Source organism: Nothobranchius furzeri, chromosome 11 (assembly GCF_043380555.1).
Source record: "Nothobranchius furzeri strain GRZ-AD chromosome 11, NfurGRZ-RIMD1, whole genome shotgun sequence".
Lineage (NCBI taxonomy): Eukaryota > Metazoa > Chordata > Actinopteri > Cyprinodontiformes > Nothobranchiidae > Nothobranchius > Nothobranchius furzeri.
In genome coordinates, this window is record NC_091751.1 from 62,749,388 (window position 1) to 62,774,837 (window position 25,450).

Below are 25,450 nucleotides of genomic sequence, written 5' to 3' on the forward strand. Positions count from 1 at the left end.
CGGCAGGACATGCCCGAAACACCTCCCCATGGAGGCGTCCAGGAGGCATCCTGACCAGATGCCCAAACCACCTCAACTGACTCCTTTCGATCCGGAGGAGCAGCGGTTCTACTCCGAGTCCCTCCCGAATGTCCGAGCTCCTCACCCTATCTCTAAGGCTGAGTCCGGCCACCCTACGGAGGAAACTCACTTTGGCCGCTTGTATCCGCGATCTCGTTCTTTCGGTCATTACCCAAAGCTCATGACCATAGGTGAGGATTGGGACGTAGATCGACCGGTAAATCGAGAGCCTGGCTTTCTGGCTCAGCTCCCTCTTCACCACGACAGATCAGCTCAGCGTCCGCATCACTGCAGACGCTGAACCAATCCGCCTGTCGATCTCCCGATCCCTCCTACCCTCACTCATGAACAAGACCCCGAGATACTTAAACTCCTCCACTTGAGGTAGGACCTCTCTCCCGACCCGGAGTTGGCAAGCCACCCTTTTCCAGTCGAGAACCATGGCGTCTTTAAGCTTTGTCATAAATCTCTTAATCCAGCTCTGTTTCTGGTGCAGACCTCCCCCACACCTTACAGGTGAGGGATGGAATATAGGACGAATAAATCTAGAGCTTCTGCACCATCTTTTCACCACACAGGCGGGTTCAGTGCGCCCAATCCTCTGGCTGATCTCCTCCTCCTCTATTCCAATACCTAAAATCCTAAAGACTTCTCTCCTGATGCAGAGTAGGAGATCCAACCTTTTCAGGTCAAGGACCATGACCTCAGATGTGAACCAGGTCCTTCACACTCAGCTTTGAACACCCCATGAAGAGCTAAAGGTAGTTTGATAAAGATGAGTGGAACAAATCATCTGAAAAAGCAGAGATGAGATGCTCCTGCCCCCACATGGCTGGGCCTAGGACTTGGACCAGACTCACACTCCTTTGGACTAAATGGCCCTAACAATCCACCCCATAACCCTTCATCCTTTGTTTGCTATAAAATGTTCCAAGTGTAAGCTTAATCAATCACTTTAAATAAACCAAATAAAGAAAGTATTAGAAGGTTTCCACTAGCTGATGAACGAGTCTGAGAAACTCTGCTCACCTTGGCCAGGGCCTGCTCCGTCTTCTCTGGTGCACTGCGATACGCCTGAGTGATGTCACAAAAGGGGAGGGGCATATATTGCAGGGTAAAGTTGCTAGTCGTTGGGAGAGAGGAGACAAAAAAGCAGGAAAGAAAAGATTAAATCACTTGTGATGAACAAACAGGAAGAATATTGATGTTAACAAGAACAAACAACGAATGCTCAAAGCTCCTTTATCAGCTGTCTCCAATTCCCAAATATGCAACTACACCCACGCGCCCTTGAACACACAGACAGACAAGCGCACAAACTTCACACCCACACATATTTGACTGGCACACACAGCAGAAGCCTGATGAAATGCTGTGAAATAGTGCACACTTCAGAGAGACGGTTATCTGCCTTTTGTACAGGGGTGCTAGTCATCTGCTTTGAGTGTGTGTGTGTGTGTGTGTGTGTGTGTGTGTGGGTGTGTGTTGTGGTCGTCTTACTGCTCGAGCGCCCTCGCCACATCTTGGAAGCCAGTTGCGGTGGTGTTGTTGCGATCCCACGTCACACTTCTGAGAGGGATGAAACATGCAGAAAACGGGACAGAACAGGCCCAGAGACGAGGAAAGAGAGGATCCGTTAGGGTTTCAAGCTGCTAACGAACGCGGTTACACCCTCACACTCTGCTACCACACTTTGTGATCATGATGCAGGGCAAACACGTCTCTGAATCTTTGTTTTCCTGCATGTACACAAAAGGTGGGTTATATAAAATTTGGTAAACAAAAATAATTGGCATGCAGCAGTCTGTGGTTTCCATGTGCGTTCTCCACCTACACCAAACACCGTCCAACTGTGAGGTTTTTTTATACACACATTCAATTCCCGCCCATATTCTCTTTTATTCATCATCTTTCCCTTTCACTCATTCTCTCCCCCCCCCCCCCCCCCCCCAACTCGTTTTGTCCTAGAAATTTAAATCCCTCTCCTTAGGAGGTCTTCCGGTTCCATCCCTTTATAACTCTATTCCTTTCTGGCTCATATCCAATTTCTGGTCCTCATCTCGATCCCCCTGTCCCTGATGCTGTCCTCCTTTGCTGCTTCTCAAGTTTCCGTCACAACTTTCTACACCTCTAACCTTCCAAACACGTTTCTGGTCAGCATTGCTTCCTTCCCTCACTCATACATTTCATAACACACCACAGACCTGAAGCACCTTTGTTTTCTCCCCCTGATTCACCTCGCCCACCCTCAGACTGCTCAGTATCGAGTCTTACCTTTTCATCTCCCGCATGGCTAACTCTGAACGTCTGTATCTTTGAAGAGCTATTCAGCCTCTCAGCACCTCTCCACAGTTGGTACATGACATCTTCATTCTCTCTCTAGCCATTCTGTTGTCTGAAACATCTTTTCACGACCTTCCCTCATGATTTTAGGTGCTCTTAACTCCATGCAGCAACTACAGCATTACACAACAAGAACAGACCTGAGGGTTGTGTTTATCTGCAGGGCTTTGCTGAGCATTTTAGCCCCCGAGTCCTCCAGAAGGTTGCCGCTCAGGTCCACCTTCCGCAGGCAGGCATTGGAGCCGAGAGCGTTGACCAGCACGGTGCCCCGCTGACGAAGCCTGGAGTCGGCCAGGGAGAGGGACTGCAGGGCCTGCAGGATGCAAGACACAGACTGAAAATCTGAACATTTGTTAGAATAACTGTGATTTATTTAAGTATAAAAGATCCACTGAGGGCTGAAACTGACATAGCAAAAATAATCAGATGAAATTACATAAACCAGTGATTGGAAAAAGAAATCCTGTTAATAATGAATTCGGGTGACTCCAAACGTTATTTGCTGGCAGATAAGCAGTGATCCTTTCGGAGAGTTTATTTAACACACACACACACACACACACACACACACACACACACACACACACACACACACACACACACACACACACACACACACACACACACACACACACACACACACACACACACACACACGCACGCACGCACGCACGCACGCACGCACGCACGCACGCACGTACGCACACACACACACACACACGCACGCACGCACGCACGCACGCACGCACACACACACACACACGCACGCACGCACGCACACACACACACACACACGGCAAGGTGAAATCATTGTATAACTACATATTTTAACGCACTGCAGACAAACTGCAAATAGCTAAATGCATTAAAGATGCCATGTGAGATGTTTTTTCAGGAGAATTTTTGCCGTACTGCAAACACTTCGTTCAAAGGAGTCAGTCTTTTGAACGGATCTTTGAGGTAAACGACCGACTAATGAACGGCTCCCATGAAAGAGCCATAAATCCCATCACTACATCTGACACGAGGGGTGGAAGCTTCTCTTTCATTTCAGCCCGGCGATGCACCAGCCCATTTGACAAAGGTTCCGCTGCATGAATATTTCACCAGTTTCTCTGCAGTCCATTCAAATAAAATAGAAATTTAAAAAAGTGTGATGTAATCAACTATTGATATATTTCTAATTTTTACATTAACAAACAAATAATGACCACACCATTACTTTGTGTGCACTACACACTACCCCCCCAACAAAAGTGGCTCCTGACACGTAAAATTCTCTAAACTATTTCCCATCCCCCTACAGTTACACTAAATATACCTTTCAAAACAATGTACTTTGTTCAGTAACTGGATGTATGGTAGATGCCTTGTGGATACACATAATGACTGGGTGGAAATATGGATGGAGGCTGAAAGGGTGAGCCTGTGGTTGGTGGTGCGAGTAAACTAAAGGCTGGATATCTAGTGCATTGACTACAAAGCATGGCTGGTAGTTTGGACGTCCAAGGGTGTGATAAGTCAGCATCTGACCAGGTCTTTTCTCTCTAGACAAATGTCTTCAATGTTTTGAGACATCTCTTGGGGATTCTGGTCTCCTTGTGACTCTGATCCATAATCCTGCTCTTCTTGGAGTTCTCCCACAACACTTTCTCTTCCAGATGCAGAGCCAACAGCACTTGTCCTCTCAAACTGGGGCTTTGGTTCAGAGTGGTCCTGAGGCACACAAAACACTCTGTTGGGGTGTATTAGGTCTGAGTGCTTGCCTCGGAATTCGAAGCCAGTATTGTGGTGCTACAGCTTCCTCATCTGAATCACTTGTTTCAGTGTCACAACTCTGTTGAACATCAATAGGTTTCACCTGCCTTAGGGTTTTGCTTTCCTTGTTTAGGTTGGTTTCTAGCAGGTGGTTCCACAGGTAGGTAATTCACTCCGCGCAGAATTCAAATTCAAAAATACTTTAGTAATCCCAGAGGGAAATTGATTGCTGTAGTAGCTCAGAATAATAATAATAATCAAGTCATCAAAGAGTTATTGTATATTACAATGGCTGTTGGCAGGAAGGATCTCCAGTAGCGGTCAGTGTTGCAGCGAAACTGAAGAAGCCTCTGACTGAAGACAATCTTCTGTTGTCGGACTGTCTGCTGAAGAGAATTGTCAGGGATGTACATAATTTTCTTGATTCTCTGGAGAATCCTTCTTTGCATTATCTCCTCCAGCGGTTCCGAAACTGCCAAAACTCTGGCTGAGTCCTTGAAATCAATTTCCCTCTGGGATTAATAAAGTATTTTTGAATTGAATTGAATTGAATTGAAAGGGCTTGGAGTTCCTCCATCTTGTTGGCCAGTGATCTCACATTGCCCATTATGATCGATGGAAGAGATGGTTTGAATTTCTTCTTTCTCTGTCTCCGTTTTGCACCCGCTCTGCACCCACGCTTCTTGCGTTTTAGCTCATTTGGGATATGTGGCTTCAGTTGAGGTATTATTTCAGCCTTTCCAATGTTAAACAGCTGCTCCCGATTGTAAACAGCTTGTTGCTATGGTTAAGCGTCATGACAAATGCTGAAAAATTGAAAAAATGCTAAAAAAAATAGCAGTAAAAACCCTCCAATCTTCACTGCACCAGAAACAGAAAAGTAAAATGTCCAAAAAATACAGTTTTTCTTGAGAAACTAGAAGAAAAAATGCCCAAGAAAAGGCAAAACTTACATGTAGTCAACAGAGCTACTCCAACATGCAGCCGCACAGAGCAGCGCAGTTCTGAGAAGATTCTGAATGAGCTGCCAGTTGCAGACTCTCCCCGGGTCCCTTCATTCGTCCCAAAATCCTAGCCAACGCAACAGACGTAATACTCGAGGGAACCCTGGATTCTCCCACTCTCGAAGACCTGAGCACTTTTGAGGTTCCAACACCCATCGAACAGACCACCATAATGAAGAACCATGGTGTACCCTGGCCGCGCAGCGGCGACACCACCCCCAAAAACCCAACCCAACCCACGAAAGCCCAAACAAATCGACCCCACGGTCCGGAATCGCATCCAAGGTGCTACCAAAGCTTCCCCCAAACAGCGGGAGGCTACCCCCAATGGACCCCCGGAAGAGAGGAGAACACTCGCTCAGAGATGCAGACCCCTATCACCGTGGACAAAAGCACAAACTATGACATTATCAATACCAAACAGGGGACGACTGCTCTGGACACTCGTGTTGCCCCAACTCTTGACCGATATCAGCTTAAAATTCTATTCACAACTGGCCGATATCGGCAGACTGAGAGAGGCCTTAAAGGATCCCATCCCACGCCCAAGGGGGACGATGAGGGATTGGCGGAAGAGCCACCCCAAGAAGACATGCTCCTCGTGATCATGCAGGGGGTAGTGATACTAGCGCCACTGGTCTGTCAGGTCCTCAACATGCAGTCTGCCACATTGCAGTTCATCGAAGGAATGTCCGAAAGGCAGGGAGTCCTGTTCAAGGAGGTTGCTGGTCTGCAATCCACCATGAAGTTTCTGATGAGTAGCAACCAAAGTCTGAAGACTTCCATCACAGAGATGATCAGTCGCAACACAGCTGTCGCTTTGCAAACCAGTTGTGCAAAAGAGAGAGAGAGAGAGAGAGAGAGAGAGAGAGAGAGAGAGAGAGAAGACAATGACGATCTTTTATATAGCGCCTCTCTAGATAAAAATTACGAGGTGCTTCACAAAAAACAATTAAGTATAAAAACATTTCTAAAATGGTTAAAAACATGTTTAAAAGGAGAAAAGAAAAAATGTAAGGAAAGGGAGAGAAAATGAATAGGAAAGAGGGAAATCAATGGATCCCGGAAAGGCGGAATAAGAACAGAATAAGGAGAGGGTGGTGACAAAGTTCACGGAAAAGTCAGCTTGAACAGGTGAGTTTTTAGCTGCTGATGAATGTGTGTGTGTGTGTGTGTGTGTGTGTGTGTGTGTGTGTGTGTGTGTGTGTGTGTGTGTGTGTGTGTGTGTGTGTGTGTGTGTGTGTGAATCAGAGGACTGGGGAGACTGTTGAATCATGTGAGTGATTTACGGATTAAAGCAAAAAGCTGCAGATTTGGTGATCTGAGTGATGTACTAATAAGAGACAGACTAGTTTGTGGCATCAACAATGACAATTTAAGGAAAGTGCTACTGAGTGACAGTGATTTAACACTTGCAAAAGCCATTTCTGTCTGCCAGATTCATGAAATGACTGAAATGACTGAAGAGCATAATAAAACACTTGCTTTTCCTCAAAAATCTGCAACAAATGTTGACGTGCTCCAGCCCAAATTTACAAGACAGCACAGAGGAGATAAAATGAAAAATCAAGGAGACAGGTCTGAAACGCAGCATATCACTAACTGTACTAACTGTGGGGGTGTTCATGCTGCAAAAAAGAGTAAATGTCCGGCTTTTGGGCAGCAGTGTCATGCATGCAAAAAGTGGAATCATTTTAAGAAACGGTGCAGAGCCATTCAACCTACCCAAAATGTAACAGGACACAGAAAGTCAGTCCATCATGTGGAACCTGACCAAGCTGACGACAGCGGAGATGACACATTGACTACATTGATGGAATATCCAATCCAATCCAATCCAATTTTATTTATAAAGCGCATTCACAAGGCATTACAACCAAACAAGGCGCTGTACACTAAAAATGTTGGTTAATTAAACAGGCGTTATATAAACATGTCGAACACAGATAAAAGATAAAAGAAATACAAGAAAATTCCCAAAAATAACAGCTAAAAGTCATTAAGACACAGGGTGAAGTAAAAATAGGAAAAAAAAACATTTTACAAAGAACCTCAATAATACGGAAGTCGATAATTGTGAGTCAGTTTTTAAACAATGCAGATGTCAGTGAGGTTCATAATTATGTTGTATAAGCTAGGTTGAAGTAGTAAGACTAAGTAGTAACAGAATAAACCTGCAATATGCAATCCATGCGACTGCTGTGCATGTGGAACACAAAGAGGAAGTTTTCGTCACAGTGCGGATTAATGGGATTCCTGTTGAGATGAAAGTGGACACAGGTGCTAAATGTAATGTGCTTCCCAAGAAAACGGTTAACATTATAAGAGCATATAAACAAATGAAAGCTCACCCCAAGTCCGTTAACCTAATAGCATTTGGAGGCAGCAAGGTTCAAACCTCAGGTGTAATGAAGCTGCAGTGTTTCCTGCATGGGCAGTCACATATGCTATCATTCTTTGTCGTTAATGAAGATGTTCAGCCAATACTTGGACTATGTGCATGCAGAGAAATTGGACTTGTATCATTCAGCAATGACGTCCACCAACTGAGTACGTCCACAGATGACCTGTCACAGCAGCTTATCACGGAATACAGCGACTTGTTTTCTGATGAGCTTGGAAGGTTGCCAGTCACCTATCGCATGACACTGAACCCAGATGTGAAACCAGCTGTTCGCCCAGCACATCGCATCGCTTTGGCCATGAAAGAGTTGGATAGGATGGAGAAGTTAGGCATCATTACTCCCGTCTCAGAGCCGACAGACTGGGTGTCTTCTATGGTAGCCACCAACAAGAAAGGCAAAGATGAAATAAGGATATGCATAAATCCTCGAGACTTAAACACAGCACTGAAAAGACCACATCATCCAATGCGCACAGCAGAAGAAGTGGCTGCAATAATGTCAAATGCCACCGTGTTCTCTGTGTTGGATGCTAAGAACTCTTTTTGGCAGGTGTCATTGGATCAGAAATCATCCATGCTGACCACCTTCAGCACTTGTTTTGGTCGTTACAGGTTTCTCAGGATGCCTTTTGGTCTTAATGCTGCCAGCGAGGTGTTTCAGCGAGCCATGGAGCAGATATTCGCTGGGTATCCATGTGCCATCATTGTTGATGATATACTCATCGGCGGAAGAACCGTGAAAGAACATGACGACAACCTGAGAAAAGTCCTTGATCGTGCCAGAGAAGTAAACCTGCGACTAAACCCGTTAAAGTGCAAATTCTGGCTGAATCAGGTCAGTTATGTCGGACACATTTTCAAAAGCGAGGGACTTAAAGCTGACCCTTCCAAAACAGCCGCAATCAAAGAAATGCCAGTTCCAACGGATGTCCAAGCCCTGCAGAGGTTCCTGGGGATTGTCCATTATCTTGGAAAGTTCATTCCAAACTTCAGCCATCTGTCAGCTCCTCTGCGACAGCTCACACACAAGGACAGTGAGTGGATGTGGGACACACAGCATCAGGCTGCATTCGACGCACTTAGAGAGCACATGTCGAATCCACCTGTTCTGTCATATTATGATGTCAGCAAACCTGTGACACTAACATGCGATGCATCACAGTATGGCCTTGGTGCAGCTTGCTTACAGGAAGGGCAACCTGTAGCGTATGCTTCATGTACTCTGACAGACACTGAAACCAGATATGCTCAGGTAGAAAAAGAGCTATTGGCTGTCGTTTTCGCATGTACGAAGTTTCATGACTACATTTATGGCAAGTCTGTAGTTGTAGAAACAGACCATCAGCCACTAGTCACCATACTAAGGAAACCTATTCACGCCGCACCAGCCAGATTGCAGAGGATGTTGTTAAGGCTCCAAAAAGACAACATAACTAAATGTGGAAAACAAATGTGTCTGGCTGATACGCTGTCTCGTGCTCCCAGCAGAACCACTTTCCAGCAGTCTGAGGAAGAGGACAACTTTGATGTCATGACGGTGAGCTGCATCTCTTCTTCTTGCCTGGAGGAACTTAAAGGACACACGGCCGAGGATGAGACATTGCAAGTGCTCGGCTCGTTCATCAAACATGGTTGGCCACTACGACTCCACAACCTTCCCACGGCGGTTCATCCATACCGTATTTTCTTTCAGGGATGAGCTGACTGTGGATGATGGCATCATTCTTAAAGGTTCCAAAGCCGTGATCCCAAAATCGCTGCAAGGAGACTACATCACCATCATGCACAGAGGACATCCCGGCGTGGAAGCTACCAAGCGGCGAGCGCGGGGGATCGTTTTCTGGCCGTTCATGTCAAGAGATATTGAACAAGCAGTTACTTCTTGCTCGGTGTGCAACAGCACTAAACCTCATCAACAAAAAGAGCCCCTTCATCTGCATGAAGTTCCAGATCTCCCTTGGTCAACTGTGGCTACAGATTTATTTGAGTGGCACTGTCAGCACTATTTAGTAGAAGTAGACTCATGCTCGGGCTGGTTTGAGATTGACCTGCTAAAGGATTTGACATCAGCGACAGTCATCAAAAAGCTGAAAAGACACTTCTCAGTTCATGGTGCTCCACACACTCTGATCTCAGACAATGGAAGGCAGTTTACAAGCCAGGGTTTCAAAGACTTCGCTTCACAGTGGGACTTTCGACATGTCACCAGCAGTCCAGAGTATCCTCAATCCAATGGGCTTGCTGAGAGAGCAGTGCGCAGTGCTAAACAACTGATGGAGAAATCTCACAGAGATGGCACTGACGTATTTCTCAACCTGCTGAATCTCAGGAATGTTCCACGTGATGTGAACCTGGGTTCACCTGCAGAACGACTTCTATCCAGGCAGACTCGAACTACGCTCCCAATCACGACCAAACTGCTCGAACCACAACACCGTGGATCTGAGAAAGTGAAAGCCCAGCTACTCGACAAGAGACTGACTCAGAAGGTCTGTTACGACAGATCCAGCCGACCACTTCCACCTCTTGAAGAAGGACAAATAGTGAGGTTACAGACCCCACAGGGTTATGACCGCACAGGTGTGGTGAAGGAACTTTGTAAAGAACCTAGATCCTACCTGGTACAGTCAGATGGGAACATTTACAGGAGAAATCGCAGACACATATTGCCTGTGTCTGTGCCTGTTACTACTCAGAAAGGCACTGATCATCATCATTATGATGGACTGCAGGGTGGGGGTGAAAACAATGATGTAGAACCGTTTAAAGACAGCACCCGTGTTGAGAGCTCTTCTGATGTTTAGCATTCTCCAGGACCTTCCAGGAGTGATGGTGTTTACAGGACACGCTTGGGTCATGTATGCAAACCAAATCCAAGATATAGGGATTAATCGAGAACTAGTTAAAACACAGAACTTGTTCAGGTTTGATGTTCGATCCAACAGTAACTGATGTCCACGTTTCAAGTTAAAATTCTGGTTGAGGTCATTTTCAGTTGTAATCATTTTTAACTTTATACAGCAAAATGATATTTTGTCATGTTTAGTTCTTCCATCTGGTTGCAAATTTAAATGTCCTAAGGATCAGTGGATGTCACCTTTTAATGCTGTGATTATTGTTGTTTAGCATGCAATAAACTTTATATCCGGTTAGGGATGTACTAAAGAAGGGGGATGTAGACAACCTGCTGTTTGTTTAGTATTTTGTCCTAATCCGCTTGCCGTACATCCGGGTAGGTCTGTGTATGTGTTGAGTGATAGAGTCGGCATCTGGTAGTGAGTCCATGCATGTAAGTTATCTGCTGTTCTGCTGGTTAATAAAACCACGTTAACTGAATATACCGCTTCATCATTATCATACTGGTGAACTTACGACAGCAAGCATGCACACAAGACTTCTGTGTTATTGTTCTTGCTTGCACACTGGCAGCTTGAATGCACACTCAGGCTCCTGTGTTAGCGTGCATGCTTGCACACTAGCAGCCTGTGTTACCATGCATGCACACAAGGCTCCTGTGTTAGCATGCATGCATGCACACTAGCCTCACTTGTTAGCATGTACACAAGGCAACTGTGTTAGCATGCACACATGCACACTAGCCTCACTTGCTAGCATGCACACTAGCCTCACTTGTTAGCATGCACACTAGCCTCACTTGTTAGCATGTACACAAGGAGCCTGTGTTTCGTGCAATGCACACTTACAGCCTGCATTAGCGTGCATGCACTAGCAGTCTGTGTTAACGTGCACGCACACTTACAGCCTGTGTTAATGTGCAGGCATACACTCTTCAGTGTCTAGTTGGTGAAAGAGCATCACTGTGACTTATTGCCAGTGGTAAATTGAGAAAGTGACTTGTCAGGCTGAATTTGCTGGGAAGAGGAAAAGGAAAGATGGCGTCTGGAGTCTCTCAAATAAACTAAACCCAAATGAATCATTTGTCATGCCCACAGACAACATGAGTTGTATGCATCCTGTTGTTGTGGCAGGTGGGAAATTTAGCTTAACCAGACCCAAATGAGGACAGGAATTCTACATGGTGAATAGTGTGTGTTTGAGTGAACAAAACATTCATGAGGCGACATATCTGTGAGGCGTGCGTGGGCTTGCATCTGTGCATTACACCACCGAGAATATGTGTGTGTCTGTGTGTGTATACAATGTGTTACATAATCAAACTCACACACTCTTCTTCTTGCACCAAATGTACTAGTTTCTGCAGAATTTCCTCCAGCCCCCTGAGGAGGCAAAATAGAGAGGAAAACATTCATCATCTGCATCAACTGTCAAAACCATCTGCATCGCCACATCCCCGAGTGGTCCGTACCTGCCCTTGATGTTGAAGTTTTTACCCAACATCAGGTGTTTGAGGGAGGGGTGTCGGGAGAGCGCTGGGATGACGGCCAACAAGTCAGCATCTAAACCTGAAGCAGACATGAAAACACATTAATGGAGAACAAGTGCAACGTCAGCAAAACTGAGCTCAATAAAATCCTGCTTCCAAGTAAGTCTTTATTTAAACCGTTATTAGTGCCCATAAAATATGAGAAAAAAATTAAACTTTGAGTCTTTAACAGGAAGAGAAGTGATAATAGATATAGTGAACATAAAACATAATATTTTTAAACATAAAACCGACAGTTTCTGGGCTGTGTACCAGCTGCAGCAGTGACTCATCATTTCATCTGCCAGGTGTGAAACATCCCTGACTCTCTTTTTTCCTCTCTCGTGGTCCCTTTTTGAAGAGAGAATTTTTCACCTCCCACTGAAATTCCAAAGTATTCCCAATTAACCCCCCACTCACGCCCACTCACCTTCTCGAAAAGCAGAAAAAAATAGAAAATGCTGCTAAAAGGAAGTGGTAACCATGGCAAAAGATTTCTGAATCCAAAAAAGCCTCATTCAGACAAAAAATAAATCAGTGGATAATGAAGCCTAAGTGGGTTTTTCAGTGATCTGAGACAGGATTATGTTATCATGACTTCCTGCGCCTGCATGTTGCCTTAAAATCACTCATGAGCTGATGGCTCATGAGTGATTTTAAGGCAACAAGAAACAAGAAAACAAGAAAAAATTGTGTTAGTAATTATCTGATTGGCTGAATAATAGTTAGCAGAAATTATTAAGCAAGCTGAATTCCCCCCAGAAAGCAAATTTAAAAAAAATCACTTTTATTTTAGAATTTGTGATATGAAATGTTTTAATGTTGGACAAAACTCTCTTACTCCCGTCGTACAGCCGATGGCTTTTTGGTTGGAATAAAGAGCTAACAAAAATGGACAGCACGATTCCAACAAAAGATGACAAATGTAATACTAAAGATGGTTGCTGAGCTATACAAACTTACAAAAGAATTTGGAGCAGGAGATTTTTACTGAGAGTCAAGGTCAACGTGGTTATTTTGTTTGAGACTATATGAAAAGCCAAGTTTTAACTGTAAGTCAGTTTTTCTGAGTGAAATCTCAAACAGAGTTTCTCAAACTGACAGCAACAAGAACGGTTATAATCTTATTTTAGCTTTTCCTATTTTTTTTTATTTGAAACTGTCTTACAAAGAAAAAAAGTAGGTCAACAAAAAACAGCATGTTTGCTCCGGTATTGGTTAAAGACCAAGTTCACTTCCTTTTTAACCCTTTTGCAGCGGCCTCTAGTATAAATACATGTCCTGAGGAGTACCTGAGCTTTTAATCCTGTGTGGGTTAAAAGCTCAGGTACTCCTGATCTAGGAACTAGAAGTGAGCCAGAGCAGAGGCGAGCAGATTATGACAGGGTTTGGAGTCTCATTTGCTGATATTTGGACATCTCGCCCCTTACTGGCTAACTGGGAAACCGCTGACTTTGTTTGCTTTGCAACGTTGATGCTTTATCTCCACAAATAACACAAGCCTGAAGGTGTTCTGCTGTGTGGTGGAGTCGATAATGCTAACGGTGAGCGTTTACCAGCCGAGATGTGCTCTGCTGTTTCCTGGATGCTAAACCAACCATGGTCTGTCTATGAATGCTAACTTTCAGTGTGTCACAACCTGTCCTGTCTCCCCATTCTGTTCAGTCCTGTGTCTCTCCTGATTGCTCCCACCTGCCTCTCATCTCCCAGTCACTGTAGATCCCAGCTCCTCGTGTATTTAAACCCTCCCAGTTCTGTGTCCCTGATCTGTCCATTTGTTCAGTGTCCCGTGTGCTCTTCATTAAAACCCCTTTTCTGTGCTCATTCTTGCCTGCCTGCCTTGTTTCTCCCGCAACTTGGATCCTCAACCTCAACTCTCCCGCGCATGTGACAGAATGGACAGACCATGCGAAGGATCCAGTGGGGAAACTCTCCCCTGGGAGTACCTACTGCAGTGGCTCACCCCGAGCCACTGGCCAGCCTCCCCTCCTCCAGCGCCGCTTCGCCGCAGACGCCGCCGCCGAACCTGGGCAATCCTCTCCACCCTCCCAGAGCCAGATGGGAGGTTGGACTGGGAGACGCAGCCAGACCACTCCTGCTACGTGGGCACCAGACTGGCTGTGTGCTTCCCCGGAGTTGGCCCATGGCGCTGGGAAGGAACCTGGGCTCCAACGTCACCTCCAGCTCCGGAGCTGCATCGCGGGCTCACCGCGATCCATGCTGACGAAAAAAGGACAGACTCTTGTCCTCTCGACAACTCCTGGTTGACGCCCTTTTCTGCTACCAGAAAGCTGTAAGATCTGCTCAAAACACCTAATTTTCTAACATCATCTCACAACACCATGGAGACCAGTCGAAGCTGTATAGCACAATTAATTCTGTACTATCTTTAACTGAGTCTGTTGGCTTTACTCCCAATGCTGAGTTATGTACTGACTTACAGAACTTTTTTTTTTTTAAATAAGATCTGTGATATCAGACTCAGCCTCCAGCATCTAGGAGAAATTGTCCATGTAGATCCACCAAGTCCACCTAATTTCTTGGACTTTACTCCAGTTCAGCTTCCTGTCTTGGTGAAGTTAACCAGCTCCATGAAGCCAGCTGGCTCTGCGGTGGACTACCTCCTGCCCAGATTGATACACGATTCAGTGTTTACACTGAGCCCAGCTCTATTGAACGTGTTTGATACTAGTCTCAGTACTGGAGTTTTTCCTATGGTTTTTAAAAATGCAGTTATACCGCTGATATTGAAGAAACCAAGTTTGGATCACTCCATTTACGATATTTTCCGGCCCATCTCAAAAGTCCCATTGCTTTCAAAGGTTTTGGAGAAAATAGTTTGCATGGAAATCTTTGCTCACATGGACAGTAACTCATTGTTTGATGTGTTTCAGTCTGCTTTCAGACCACACCACAGTACTGAATCAGCCCTGATTAGGTGCTGAATGATATCCTGGTGGCATCAGATTCTGGGTCTAAGGTATTACTGCTCTTGCTAGACCTTTCAGCAGCTTTTGATACTGTGGACCACCATATTCCACTGGACCGTCTTGAGTCTTGGGTTGGGGTAAAGGGGGTTGCACTTGAACGGTTTCATTCCTATTTATCCAACAGATCTTTTACTGTTCAGATGGGCGATTGTTCCTCCTCCTCTCTCCCTCTGCCTTGGGGTGTACCGCAGGGCTCTGTTCTCCTCTTCTTTTCTTTATATAACTCCTACCACTGGGCAAAATCCTAAATCGGCACAGTCTTAATTATCACATCTATGCTGATAATTGTCAAATATACGTGGCACTAAAAAATGGAAATGTGGACTCTCATCTTGCGGCATGTCTGGCAGACGTAAAGGGCTGGCTAGCGGCCAATTTCCTCAGGGGGGTTCGAGGATGTCTCATGGGCGGGGCACCCGGCCGGAGGAGACCCCTCCAGAGGTCTCCTACCATTCCAGGGGGACCACGAGAGGGACCAGACGGCGAGGTCAAGGGAGCAGAGTGGTGCCACCCATTTCAGAGGCCCCTGATCTGCACACCAGCTTGGACCCTCTGTCTCCGGTCCAGTCAGCACCTCCCTTATCTCCAGGTCAAGGCACCAAGCCTATAGCCCATCCAACAGAGCTCGCTGGCCTCCAAGCTGAGCTGGTCCACCTCCGTCAAATACTCAGCCTCCAGGAGTTCCAAGTGGAGACCCTAACCACCCTGGTCTTCCAGCAACCTGTCCAAGAGGCTCCGCTCCCAGTCCAGCCTCTCCAAGAGGCCATGCCTGCAGCGGCTCCGCCTCCAGTCAAGTTAGCGGCCCCGTCTACAGCGGCTTCGCCTCTTGTCAAGTCAGCTGCCTTGCCTGCAGTGGCTCTGCCTCCAGCCAAGTCAGCGGACTCGCCTCCAGAGAATCTGGTTCCAGTGGTCCCGCCTCCAGCCAAGTCAGCGGACACGCCTCTAGGGACCAGAACAGAACAGTCCCCTGGAACCACTCCAGAGCAGATCCTGATAGGCCTACCCAGTCTCTCAGCCTCTCCAGTAGCAGGTGATGGTCAACAGTGTCAAAGGCTGCAGTCAGGTCCAGCAGGACCAGAACAGAACAGTCCCCTGCATCACTGTGAGTCAGAAGATCATTAGAGACCCTAAGAAGAGCTGTTTCAGTAGAATGAGCTCTATGAAAACCTGACTGGAAGCTATCATAGATGTTATGTTCATCAAGAGCAGCTGTGAGTTGTTTAGCCACAACGTTTTCCAAGATCTTGGAGATGAACGGAAGTTTAGAGATGGGTCTGAAGCTGCTATGGAGGGAGGGGTCGAGACTCATTTTTTTATGAAGCAGGTGGATTACAGCATTTTTAAAGTAAGCAGGGACCTGACCAGAAACCAGAGAAGCATTAATAATGGAGAGCACGCTGGGACCGATGGACTGAAAAGCACTTTTAAACAAAGATGAGGGTAAGATGTGGAGGGGGCATGCAGAGGTCTTCATAGAGTTAACTAGTTTGGTTAACTCAGGCAAAGAAACAGGAGCAAAGCTATCTAGGATGATGGGCCTGGTTGGAGTCGGGAGAGGCAGCGATAAGGCTGAAGGAGAGATGCTAGATCTAACCTTATTGACTTTGTCCACAAAGAAAGACAGAAAGTTCTCACAGTCTGTAACAGAGTGGATGGAGGCTGTAGGAGAGGCAGGAGAGACGATGCTGCTGATGGTGTTAAACAGCACCTGTTCCCTTTCCTCTGGGACACCAGGTTGGAGAAATAGGAAACCCTAGCGTCTCTGACTGCAGAGTTAAAGGATGTCAGAAGATCCTTTAGGTGCAGCAGATGGACGTGGAGACGGGTTTTCTTCCACAAACGCTCAATTTTTCTGCATTGGCGCTTTAGGCTGCGAAGGCTGTCATTAAACCAGGGAGTAGGGTTCACTGCAGGAACTGATCTGGTTCTGACAGGACAGATGTTGTCCAGAATGGAGAGGCAGTGCTCGTTAAACTGAGAAGTTAAGGAATCTGGGTCGTTATCAGAAGAACAGGGTGGATCAAAAGTAGCAGAAAAATTTCTAGCTGTGCTCTCATTAAGAAAACGAGAACTAACCATACGGCGTACTGTCACATGTCCTGTCTCCCCATTCTGTTCAGTCCTGTGTCTCTCCTGATTGCTCCCACCTGCCTCTCGTCTCCCAATCACTGTAGATCCCAGCTCCTCGTGTATTTAAACGTGTGTTTCAGTGTCCCATGTGCTCTTCATTAAACCCCCATTTCTGTGCTCATTCTTGCCTGCCTGCCTTGTTTCTCCTGCAACTTGGATCCTCAACCTCATTTCTCCCGTGCATGTGACACATTGTGACGTAGATCTGGTTGGCTTTTCTAATTCAAGCGTTTCCCCATCTATTTTATTGTGGTGGCTAATAGAGGAATAAGGAGTAGAAGACTATTTTCAGCCTGAATGTTAAACTTAGAATGACTAATCATGTTAAAAAATAAAATAGGTAAAAAATATATATATATATTTCACTTACTGTAGGCCTAGGACAATAACAAATTATGCTGGACATTATATTGTCCAACAATTATTGACGATAAATGCTATTATTGTCGACATTATCGAGACCAAAATAACCATTTATGTAATGTTAAAATATCACAATAATGCAAATATCACAATAATGCAAGTACACCCTTTAAAATGCAACATTAAACCTTGATTCAACATTGGAATGTCCAGAACTTCTAAATAAATAAATAAAACCAACAAAAAAAAATTAAAATAAAAAAGGAGTCTTAGTCTCTGTTAGAAAATGTTGCACCAAAAACAATAAAATAGACTCTGTTTCTCCAAAAAATAAATACAATAGCCTATCCAGTGTCAATAACCAAAACTGCACTTCAATAATGGTAATAAACAATAATAGTAATAATAATAATAATAGTAATAATAAAGAGTTGTGCATTTCTTAACCTCGATTTATTGAGGCTGGAAAATAATTGGGTTCATTTTCATCTATCGTATGATTAATTTATTTATTGATTATCGTCCTAGCCCTATTTTCAGTGAACTTGGTCTTTAACTATTTCAATTCCCCAAACATGTAATAAATATCATCTCTAATCCAGAAGTATTTTGGTACAGAATTTATGACCCAAACTGAAATAATAAAGACAAGTAACTTCCATTTCAGATTATCTCAATGGTCTGAGGTGAGATCCTGCTGCTATTTACCTCAGGATTGTTTCCAGGTGGGAGGTACTCGTGAGTGGGACCAGCTGCAGCAGTTCAGCCTGCTTATAAGGAGGAGTAAGCCGACTGCTCAATGCCAGTTGATTGCACTACACACACAGTATTGCCTTGTTGGATCCACTAGACTCTGAGAAACCCTAGTCCTATAGGAGAAGTGTTTTAAGATGACGTTATTTTTTTGGTACAGCTAACCGCTTGCTCTTTTGATCCTGTTCTTTAGTTCCCATACTGTTCCTGCTTCCAGGATTCTGCATCCATCTCAGTCACCCGCCATAACCTCCAGATCCTCTGTTCCTTCCACGTCTCACTCCTGGCTGACCTGCTCTACCCCCTTCTCCCACCGATCATCAGCTCAGTGCTCCAGGACTTCTCTCTACGCTCAAACCTGACAATCCTTCCCTTCTGCCTCCCCATCTCTGCTGCATCGTAAGCCCTCCACTTCTCCCAAAATCCAAAACAGCCTTTGTCCCCCCTGGCCTCCTTTGTTAACTCCTGCCTCTGTTTCCAGACCCTCCCCAGAGCCAGGATCCTGTCACCCCGTCTGGGTGCTCCTTTAGTTCATAATTGTTTCCTTAATAAATATTATTTCCTAATTTTAGTCTCAGCTTGTGATTCTGCATGTCATGGGTCAAACGCCTTAGCCCCAAAATGACACTCAAAGGGAAAACTTCCATTCATCTTTATGCAACTATGTGGCTACCCTATGAGTGTAACCATGGTAACTAGATGCCTATTTGACCATTACATGATCAAGTTCACCTCATATTGCTCAAGTCTTAGTTTCTTATTTTATTATGTCTTATTCCGTTGTCCTGGCTGCCATCATAACATTTGTGCTATATAATCCTCTATGATGTCTTTGCAATCTGATCTGATCTTCCTGCTGCTCATATAAAGCTGAGTGTGATGAAAATGTAACGAGATTTTTTTTTCATTCTCACCATTATCAGAGATGTCTAAAGTCCCGACGCAGGAAACCCGAGGAAACAGCTCCTGTATCACGGCGGCACCGGCGGACCTGAGCTGTGGTAGGAAGAGACAAAGAGGAGAGGAGCAAGATGGGATATTTGTAAAAGTTATTCTGAAAAGCCGATGAGTGGACAGGCAAGGGCGTACCTCACAGCTGCTGATGTCCAGGTGTAAATCAGAGATGTGAGGGTTGTTGGACAAACCCAGGAATAGAGCTCTGAAGAAAGGCACAAACAGGAAAAGAATGAAAGAAATGGAACAACAGCTGGGAAGGGAGAAAACTTCAAAGAAAGCTGATCCCACTTCTCAAAAATCCAAATGCTTCGCCGTCCTTCTCTAAGAGCCTGAATGGGATCGATTACCGCCACGCTGTGCGTGTTTTCTGGTGCACACCTGAAGTTTCAGAGCCATCTTAAAGGATTAGGAAAAAGTAGCTCAGAGAAAAAAATATACTAAACTTCAAAAGTTCTCAGTTTTTGCTCAAACCAAAGCAAACATGAGTACACGCTCAGCTGGGTGCATAACCAACAGCACATCTCCACATGGTCAGGCCTTGCTGGGTGGAGTCTGTGTGCCATAAACACACATTTAAGAGCTTTGCACCATAGGAAGGTAATGAGAAAAAACACTAAGTGAAAAGCCCACTCTATCCTTTCTGGCTGGGATCCATCCTGAAGCACAACCTCCGCTGCTGGCAGTTTCTTTTGTTTTCTCTCCTCCTGATTGTGCTTATTTTTTTTTTGGTCCAGGGTCATTAACAGCAGGCTGCACACCTTACAGGGAATCATTCTTATTTATCCCCACAGGGAAAATCACCTTTTCCTCTTTTGCAAATCTCTGAGCAGGTTTGGAACCAGAAGTCCCCTATCCCATCTAACTGGATCTACTGATGAAACACCCAAAGCCTCGTGTTCATCGCAACGATTAAATGTCACTGGTGGTTTGAATGAAACCCGTGGTCCACTTGGCACAAACCATTCTGAGCATGGAAGCCCAGATCAATAAAAAATATCCTTTATGGTATACTGAGGAGTTATCAGGGTATAAAATTTAAAGGCCTTCAGCAGTCAGCCTTTATTTGTCCATAAAGTTTCACCTCATTTGCACATTGAAACTGGAATGTAAAGAAATTGTAATGGAATGAAATGACTGTTCCCCCCCTCCTCTGCACAGAACTAGTCTGCATGAGATATGGCCTCAAGGTCTCATGCATTTGCTTCTAACCTGCTTCTTTTCAGCTCAACAGAAGAATGAAGAATGGACTCTTTTCTTTTAATTAATCAAAGAACTCTATTTTAATAAAGCTAATCCTACCAAGTGTTAGTCAATAAATTAGATGTGACCAATCTGTGAAATCAAAATATTAATTACTTTATTATAATCCTATAGAACAGGGATTCCCAAAGTGTGGTGCGCGCACCCCCAGGGGTGCGCGAGCTGCCGCTAGGGAGTGCGCGAGGTGAAAAGTGTAATGGCTGCGAAGCTCAGAGAAGTCTGTCATATGTCACCATTAGCGTAGCCAGAAACTCATTTGTGGGTGGGCCAAAGAAAAAGTAAGTGGGCCCAATAAATGTAATTGAAAACAAGTATATTTTTGCGCGCGTGTCCTCCACATGTGCCCTAGCTTCATAATAACAATAATGCGCCGAGCTTCAGCACTCTGGCCTGCGCACGCCGATATGTTCCGTCGCGCGCATGCGTGTCCTCCGCATGTGCCCTAACTTCATAATAATAATAATGCGCCGAGCTTCAGCACTCTGACCTGCGCACGCTGATATGTTCCGTATTTGATCATTTTTAACGGTGTTGGAGAAATCTGAAGGTGGCGAGTCATTCTGGCAGATTGTAATTAACACCTGTCTCATGCAGGTGTTCTGACATTGTAAACCTCACACACAGAACATTGTGGATGTAACAAAATAACAAGAAATTATTCCCATTCAGGCTATTGACAGCGCGCTGAAGATCTGAAGTTCAGAGTGCGTCTGTCAGAGGTCAGACGCGTTCCGGCTGAACCACGGCTCACGGGTGCACAAGTGAGCACATCTGGGCTGGGCAGAAGTTATTTTACAACATTGGTTTAAATAGCGCGAGACGCGGTGACTTGAGTGGCTGTGCCGCGCGCGCGTGCGCACGCACACACATACACACACAGATTCAATAAGCGCACACGCTGCTTTAACTCCGGCGCGTCGTCAGACTGAAGGCAGAAATGAACGCTGCCTCCACCACGATAAAAACTTTTGAGAGGTTATTTTTCATTCAAGGTCAAATTAAGATATTAGCTTCTGGGATGAGTCGGGTCCGCTCCAGCCAGTGACTCCTCATGAACCTGACCACATCTCATGTTACTGCAGCATTTGTTATTCCAGTCAGCGTGGCAGTGGATCGCAGATTCAGCCACACCATAAAACAGCAATAAGTCGGTCTAAGGTAAAAGTGAACATCATGGCTATATCTTGTCCCCTATTGACATTTGATTACGCACAAGTAGGTGATCAGCTCAGGTTTACGCAGAGCAGAAGGAAGGAGAGTGCTCTGGTCGCACAGGTTAAACGTTCCTACTTTAAGAAAACCGTTAAATTGCATTGTTTATGTGCTACCTGGACACTCTAAATATTCATTTAAAATGAAATCAAAGGAAATTGTAATGGTATCGAATGTTTATTAATTACTATTTAAAAAATGAAAGTGATGGGGAATTTTTTTAACCCAGTCTGTTTAGCTTGACATCTGATAGATAGAGAGAGAGAGAGAGAGAGAGAGAGAGAGAGAGAGAGAGAGAGAGAGAGAGAGAGAGAGAGAGAGAGAGAGAATAAGTTTGGGAACCACTGCTATAGAATATAAAAGTAATATGACTTTAATTGTTCCAGTAGGACTGATCTCACGTAGCGTTAAAAGACATGACACATTACTTTCACTGATCCAATCAGAATCTGACAGATCTGACGGAGGTGTGTTTTTGGTGGTGTTTGGTAAATTTGTCAACTTTTCATTCGACCATAAACCAAAACATCCGAAGTATAAAACTGCCCACGCCATCTTAAACTCCAGTTCAAAGCGTTCTAGAGAAGTTGTCGGAGTGGCCAATCCGTAAATTTCCTCTTCAGCGAAAAGTACCAATGACAAGCTGGATAAAATCTGTTGCTGTAACAACCGCTGCAACGGTTCCTTTCAGAATAAAAGCTGAACCATCTCAACCCAGGTGGTTCTCGCTAGACGCCAACAAAATTGTCGTGACCCGGAAGTATCTCACAGACTGGTCTGGTCGGCAACCGCTGCTTTTCCTACCGGCTTCGGTTCCAGAAAAGGTCAAGCTGGACCTCGACATTCCTGATCTAACGGGGACTTCCGCTCAGGGTATGTAGACCAACAAATGGCGTCGAATGTGTTTATGAATCTCCTAATCAAAGCTTAACGCGAAGACATCATCTTCAGTTCCCATCAGAACTAATCGCTTCTTTGGATTTGCTTGTTCTGAGCAACATTACACCTCACCCCATTCACCATCTCATCCTCCTTAGTTACGCCATACATTTAGAGTTAAAGTTAGTCTAGTTTAATTTGTTAGTAATAAATTTTTAAACTTTTATACTTGACTCTCTCTCTTCTGTTGTCCCTGCGTGAATACGAAGCTGTTATCTAATCCCTGCATTAAAAAGTTCCAATCTTCTGGTTTAAAATAACCTCACAGATCCGTAAGGTGGATTTCATATTTCCTATGGAATCATACGCCTTATGGCTTATGAAATAGCATGTAATCTAAATCATTACAAAATGAAGAAAAATAGCAAATTCAAAAAAATCTTCACCTTCTCAAGCTGAGAAAGAACGATTTTATCTAACAAGAAGGGAAAGCAAAAAAATAAAAAAAATAATAAATGAAGCAGATTAACCTTCAAAAGAAAATCTTCAAAGTCCGTTTCTTGTTCTCTTTCGTCATTTATTTGCTACGTAAAACTAAAAGAACTAAAGACAGGAATGTTTCCAACACGTTGGTTAATTAATGATATGACGAATTGGTGTAGCTATGAAGGTAAAACAGGGTCTAAACCAGCACCAAGAAGGTCAGAAGTGAGTAGATTAGTTTGTTTTATGGTTGCCATCCTTGTTTACTGAAACATTTCTGTACAGTAAAAGTTTGGCTTCACCTAACAGAAGAGGGTTTTATTTTGTTGCCTGAGATGCTTCCTTAGGAAAGATTTTCCATATGAAGCAAAGCGATTCTGTTACAAAGTGCATGTGGGTGTGAAACATTAGTCGGAACAACAGAGTCAGCAGGATATTTATAATTCAGCCCAGTCAGGAATGCTGCTCCCATCATGTTGTAAAGGCACAAAACAAACAGAAGATCTGGTTACTGGATGGATTTGTTCAGTCATTTATCGGTCTGATTAATGGAGTCAGAAGAGATGTTCTGATTGTTTTTGTCTCCAAATAAAGTTTCTGACTTTAAATCATCAGTGACCCACTCCCAGTGTTAGATTCAGACATTTGTCAGCTTGTCCTTTCTGCTCTCTGTAAATCTGCACATCTAGCATAAAAAATCACTGACACACGTACAAAACAATTTCTGTAGGGTCTAAGTTGTTGCTTAAAGGGTAACTAGGCTGATTTGGCTTGCTTTTAGAACCCCCTAGTGTCTGTTTGTAGAACTGAAAGCAAAACATTAACCTTAATCTAACAGCTGAAATGTCTCCCAGCCTTCCTTAGTGTCTGCAGGAGTGGTTCATCACTAAATAAACAAATCAGTTGTGTTCATGATCTAAACCATGTAGAAAATGTGCCAGAACCAGACTGCAGCGGCAGGTATGTCATCTCAACAGACCGGACCGGCAACTGTGAAGCTGCAAGTGGAATATTCTGGCCACAGGGGGCGATACGGGCTGGATGGCCTTCCATTAACCCTGGAAAGGGTCATTTTAGCACATAGTGGCTTAAAGGTGATTTAAAAATGTATAAGAGTTGCACAGCGTCCCTTAAATGCAGACTAGGGCTGCAACAAACGATTATTTGGATAATCGATTAATCGGATGGGGTCTCGACACGATTAATCGGATTACATGGGGAAATTTTTAAAAACTGCTAGGGAAACGTTATTTCTCTCCTTCCTTCACTTTATTTAACACAACATTATTAGAAAACAGTTCAATAGCAGAAAAACAACATGCCATCACCTAAATTGTCTTATAAGGTGTATAGACAGAGACCCTAAGCTACATCTATCTGTGACCTAAAATGCTTGGTCCAAGTTAAACAGCTTAAGGGCAATTCTCATCTGTTTTGTTTGATCTCATCTGTTGACATTTATTTTAAATGTAATTAAACATAGGCTGTGAATTTATCAAAATTGATCACTATTTCCAAAAATGACTGAAAAAATACCAAATAAAACAAAAGTAAATGAATGCCATCCTCCTTGCGATGATGCCCTGGGCAACTGCCATAAAGTCACATCAAGAAATGCTGCTGATCATTCCAATGATCCCAAATAGACTCACATTAGGCCACATGAAAGCAACTGAACCCAAAAATATATTAACCAGTATATAACTGCACTCTCACACAACACGCCTGCAGCAACAGTTAGGACTCCTCCCTCCCTTTTAAAAGCGTTTTTGCTTCTGAGGACATTGTGGTTGTAAAACCACATGCTAGTAGTCTGGCCCCGGTGTGATCAACCAGTTTCTGCGGGAATGTGACGGCGGAACCAGGGCCAGATTAACACTTTGTTGTACCCTGGGCAACAATATTCAAGGGCTCCATCATCATGACCCAAGGATCACCATAATGTGGTCACATACAGAATATTTTACTGTAATATGCAGTAAATATACTCAATACTTGAATGCCTGACAACACGTAACCCGCCCAGAGTAACCTTTGACCCACCTCGTGTGGACTGACCAATGAGGAGAGGGTCTTAACTTGAGGCCCTCTCTTCATTGGTCAGTCTGCATGAGACTGACTCTCAACTGACGTTCAGTCGTAGGCAGCGAAGCGTCTCTGTGCAGTGCAAAAGCCCGGGTGGACAGTTTGTTTAATGTAGGGTGACCATATTTCCATTTCCAAACAAGAGGACAGGGGATCTGTGCCTATGACGTCACACTATGGCAACGCCACACAAACCATGTTGGGACCCATTTTTTGTAAGAACTAAATTATTATCAGATTCTGCCAATTAAAGGGCTCTAAAACAATTCATATGTAAATATTTTGCATATTTAATGCAAAATCTAATTTTTCTGCTTTAGTGCTGCAACAAGGTTTTATTAATAATAAATTATTATACCTTTTGTTTTACTACAGCATCGGTAAG

General features: G+C 44.3%; 1 protein-coding gene across 2 annotated transcripts in view; it reads right to left on the bottom strand.

Moving 5' to 3' along the window:
- The window catches only part of carmil3 (capping protein regulator and myosin 1 linker 3), a 158,456-nt gene that overhangs the window by 45,272 nt on the left and 87,734 nt on the right, over nucleotides 1–25,450 (bottom strand). For both annotated transcript variants that reach the window (XM_054733343.2, XM_054733299.2), the window contains exons 17-23: nucleotides 19,279–19,348; nucleotides 19,104–19,185; nucleotides 11,897–11,993; nucleotides 11,753–11,807; nucleotides 2,544–2,716; nucleotides 1,561–1,629; nucleotides 1,090–1,183 (exon numbers count right to left, since the gene is read on the bottom strand). In XM_054733343.2, the coding sequence (XP_054589318.1) occupies nucleotides 1,090–1,183; nucleotides 1,561–1,629; nucleotides 2,544–2,716; nucleotides 11,753–11,807; nucleotides 11,897–11,993; nucleotides 19,104–19,185; nucleotides 19,279–19,348 (640 nt within the window). The remainder of the gene's footprint in view (nucleotides 1–1,089; nucleotides 1,184–1,560; nucleotides 1,630–2,543; nucleotides 2,717–11,752; nucleotides 11,808–11,896; nucleotides 11,994–19,103; nucleotides 19,186–19,278; nucleotides 19,349–25,450) is intronic.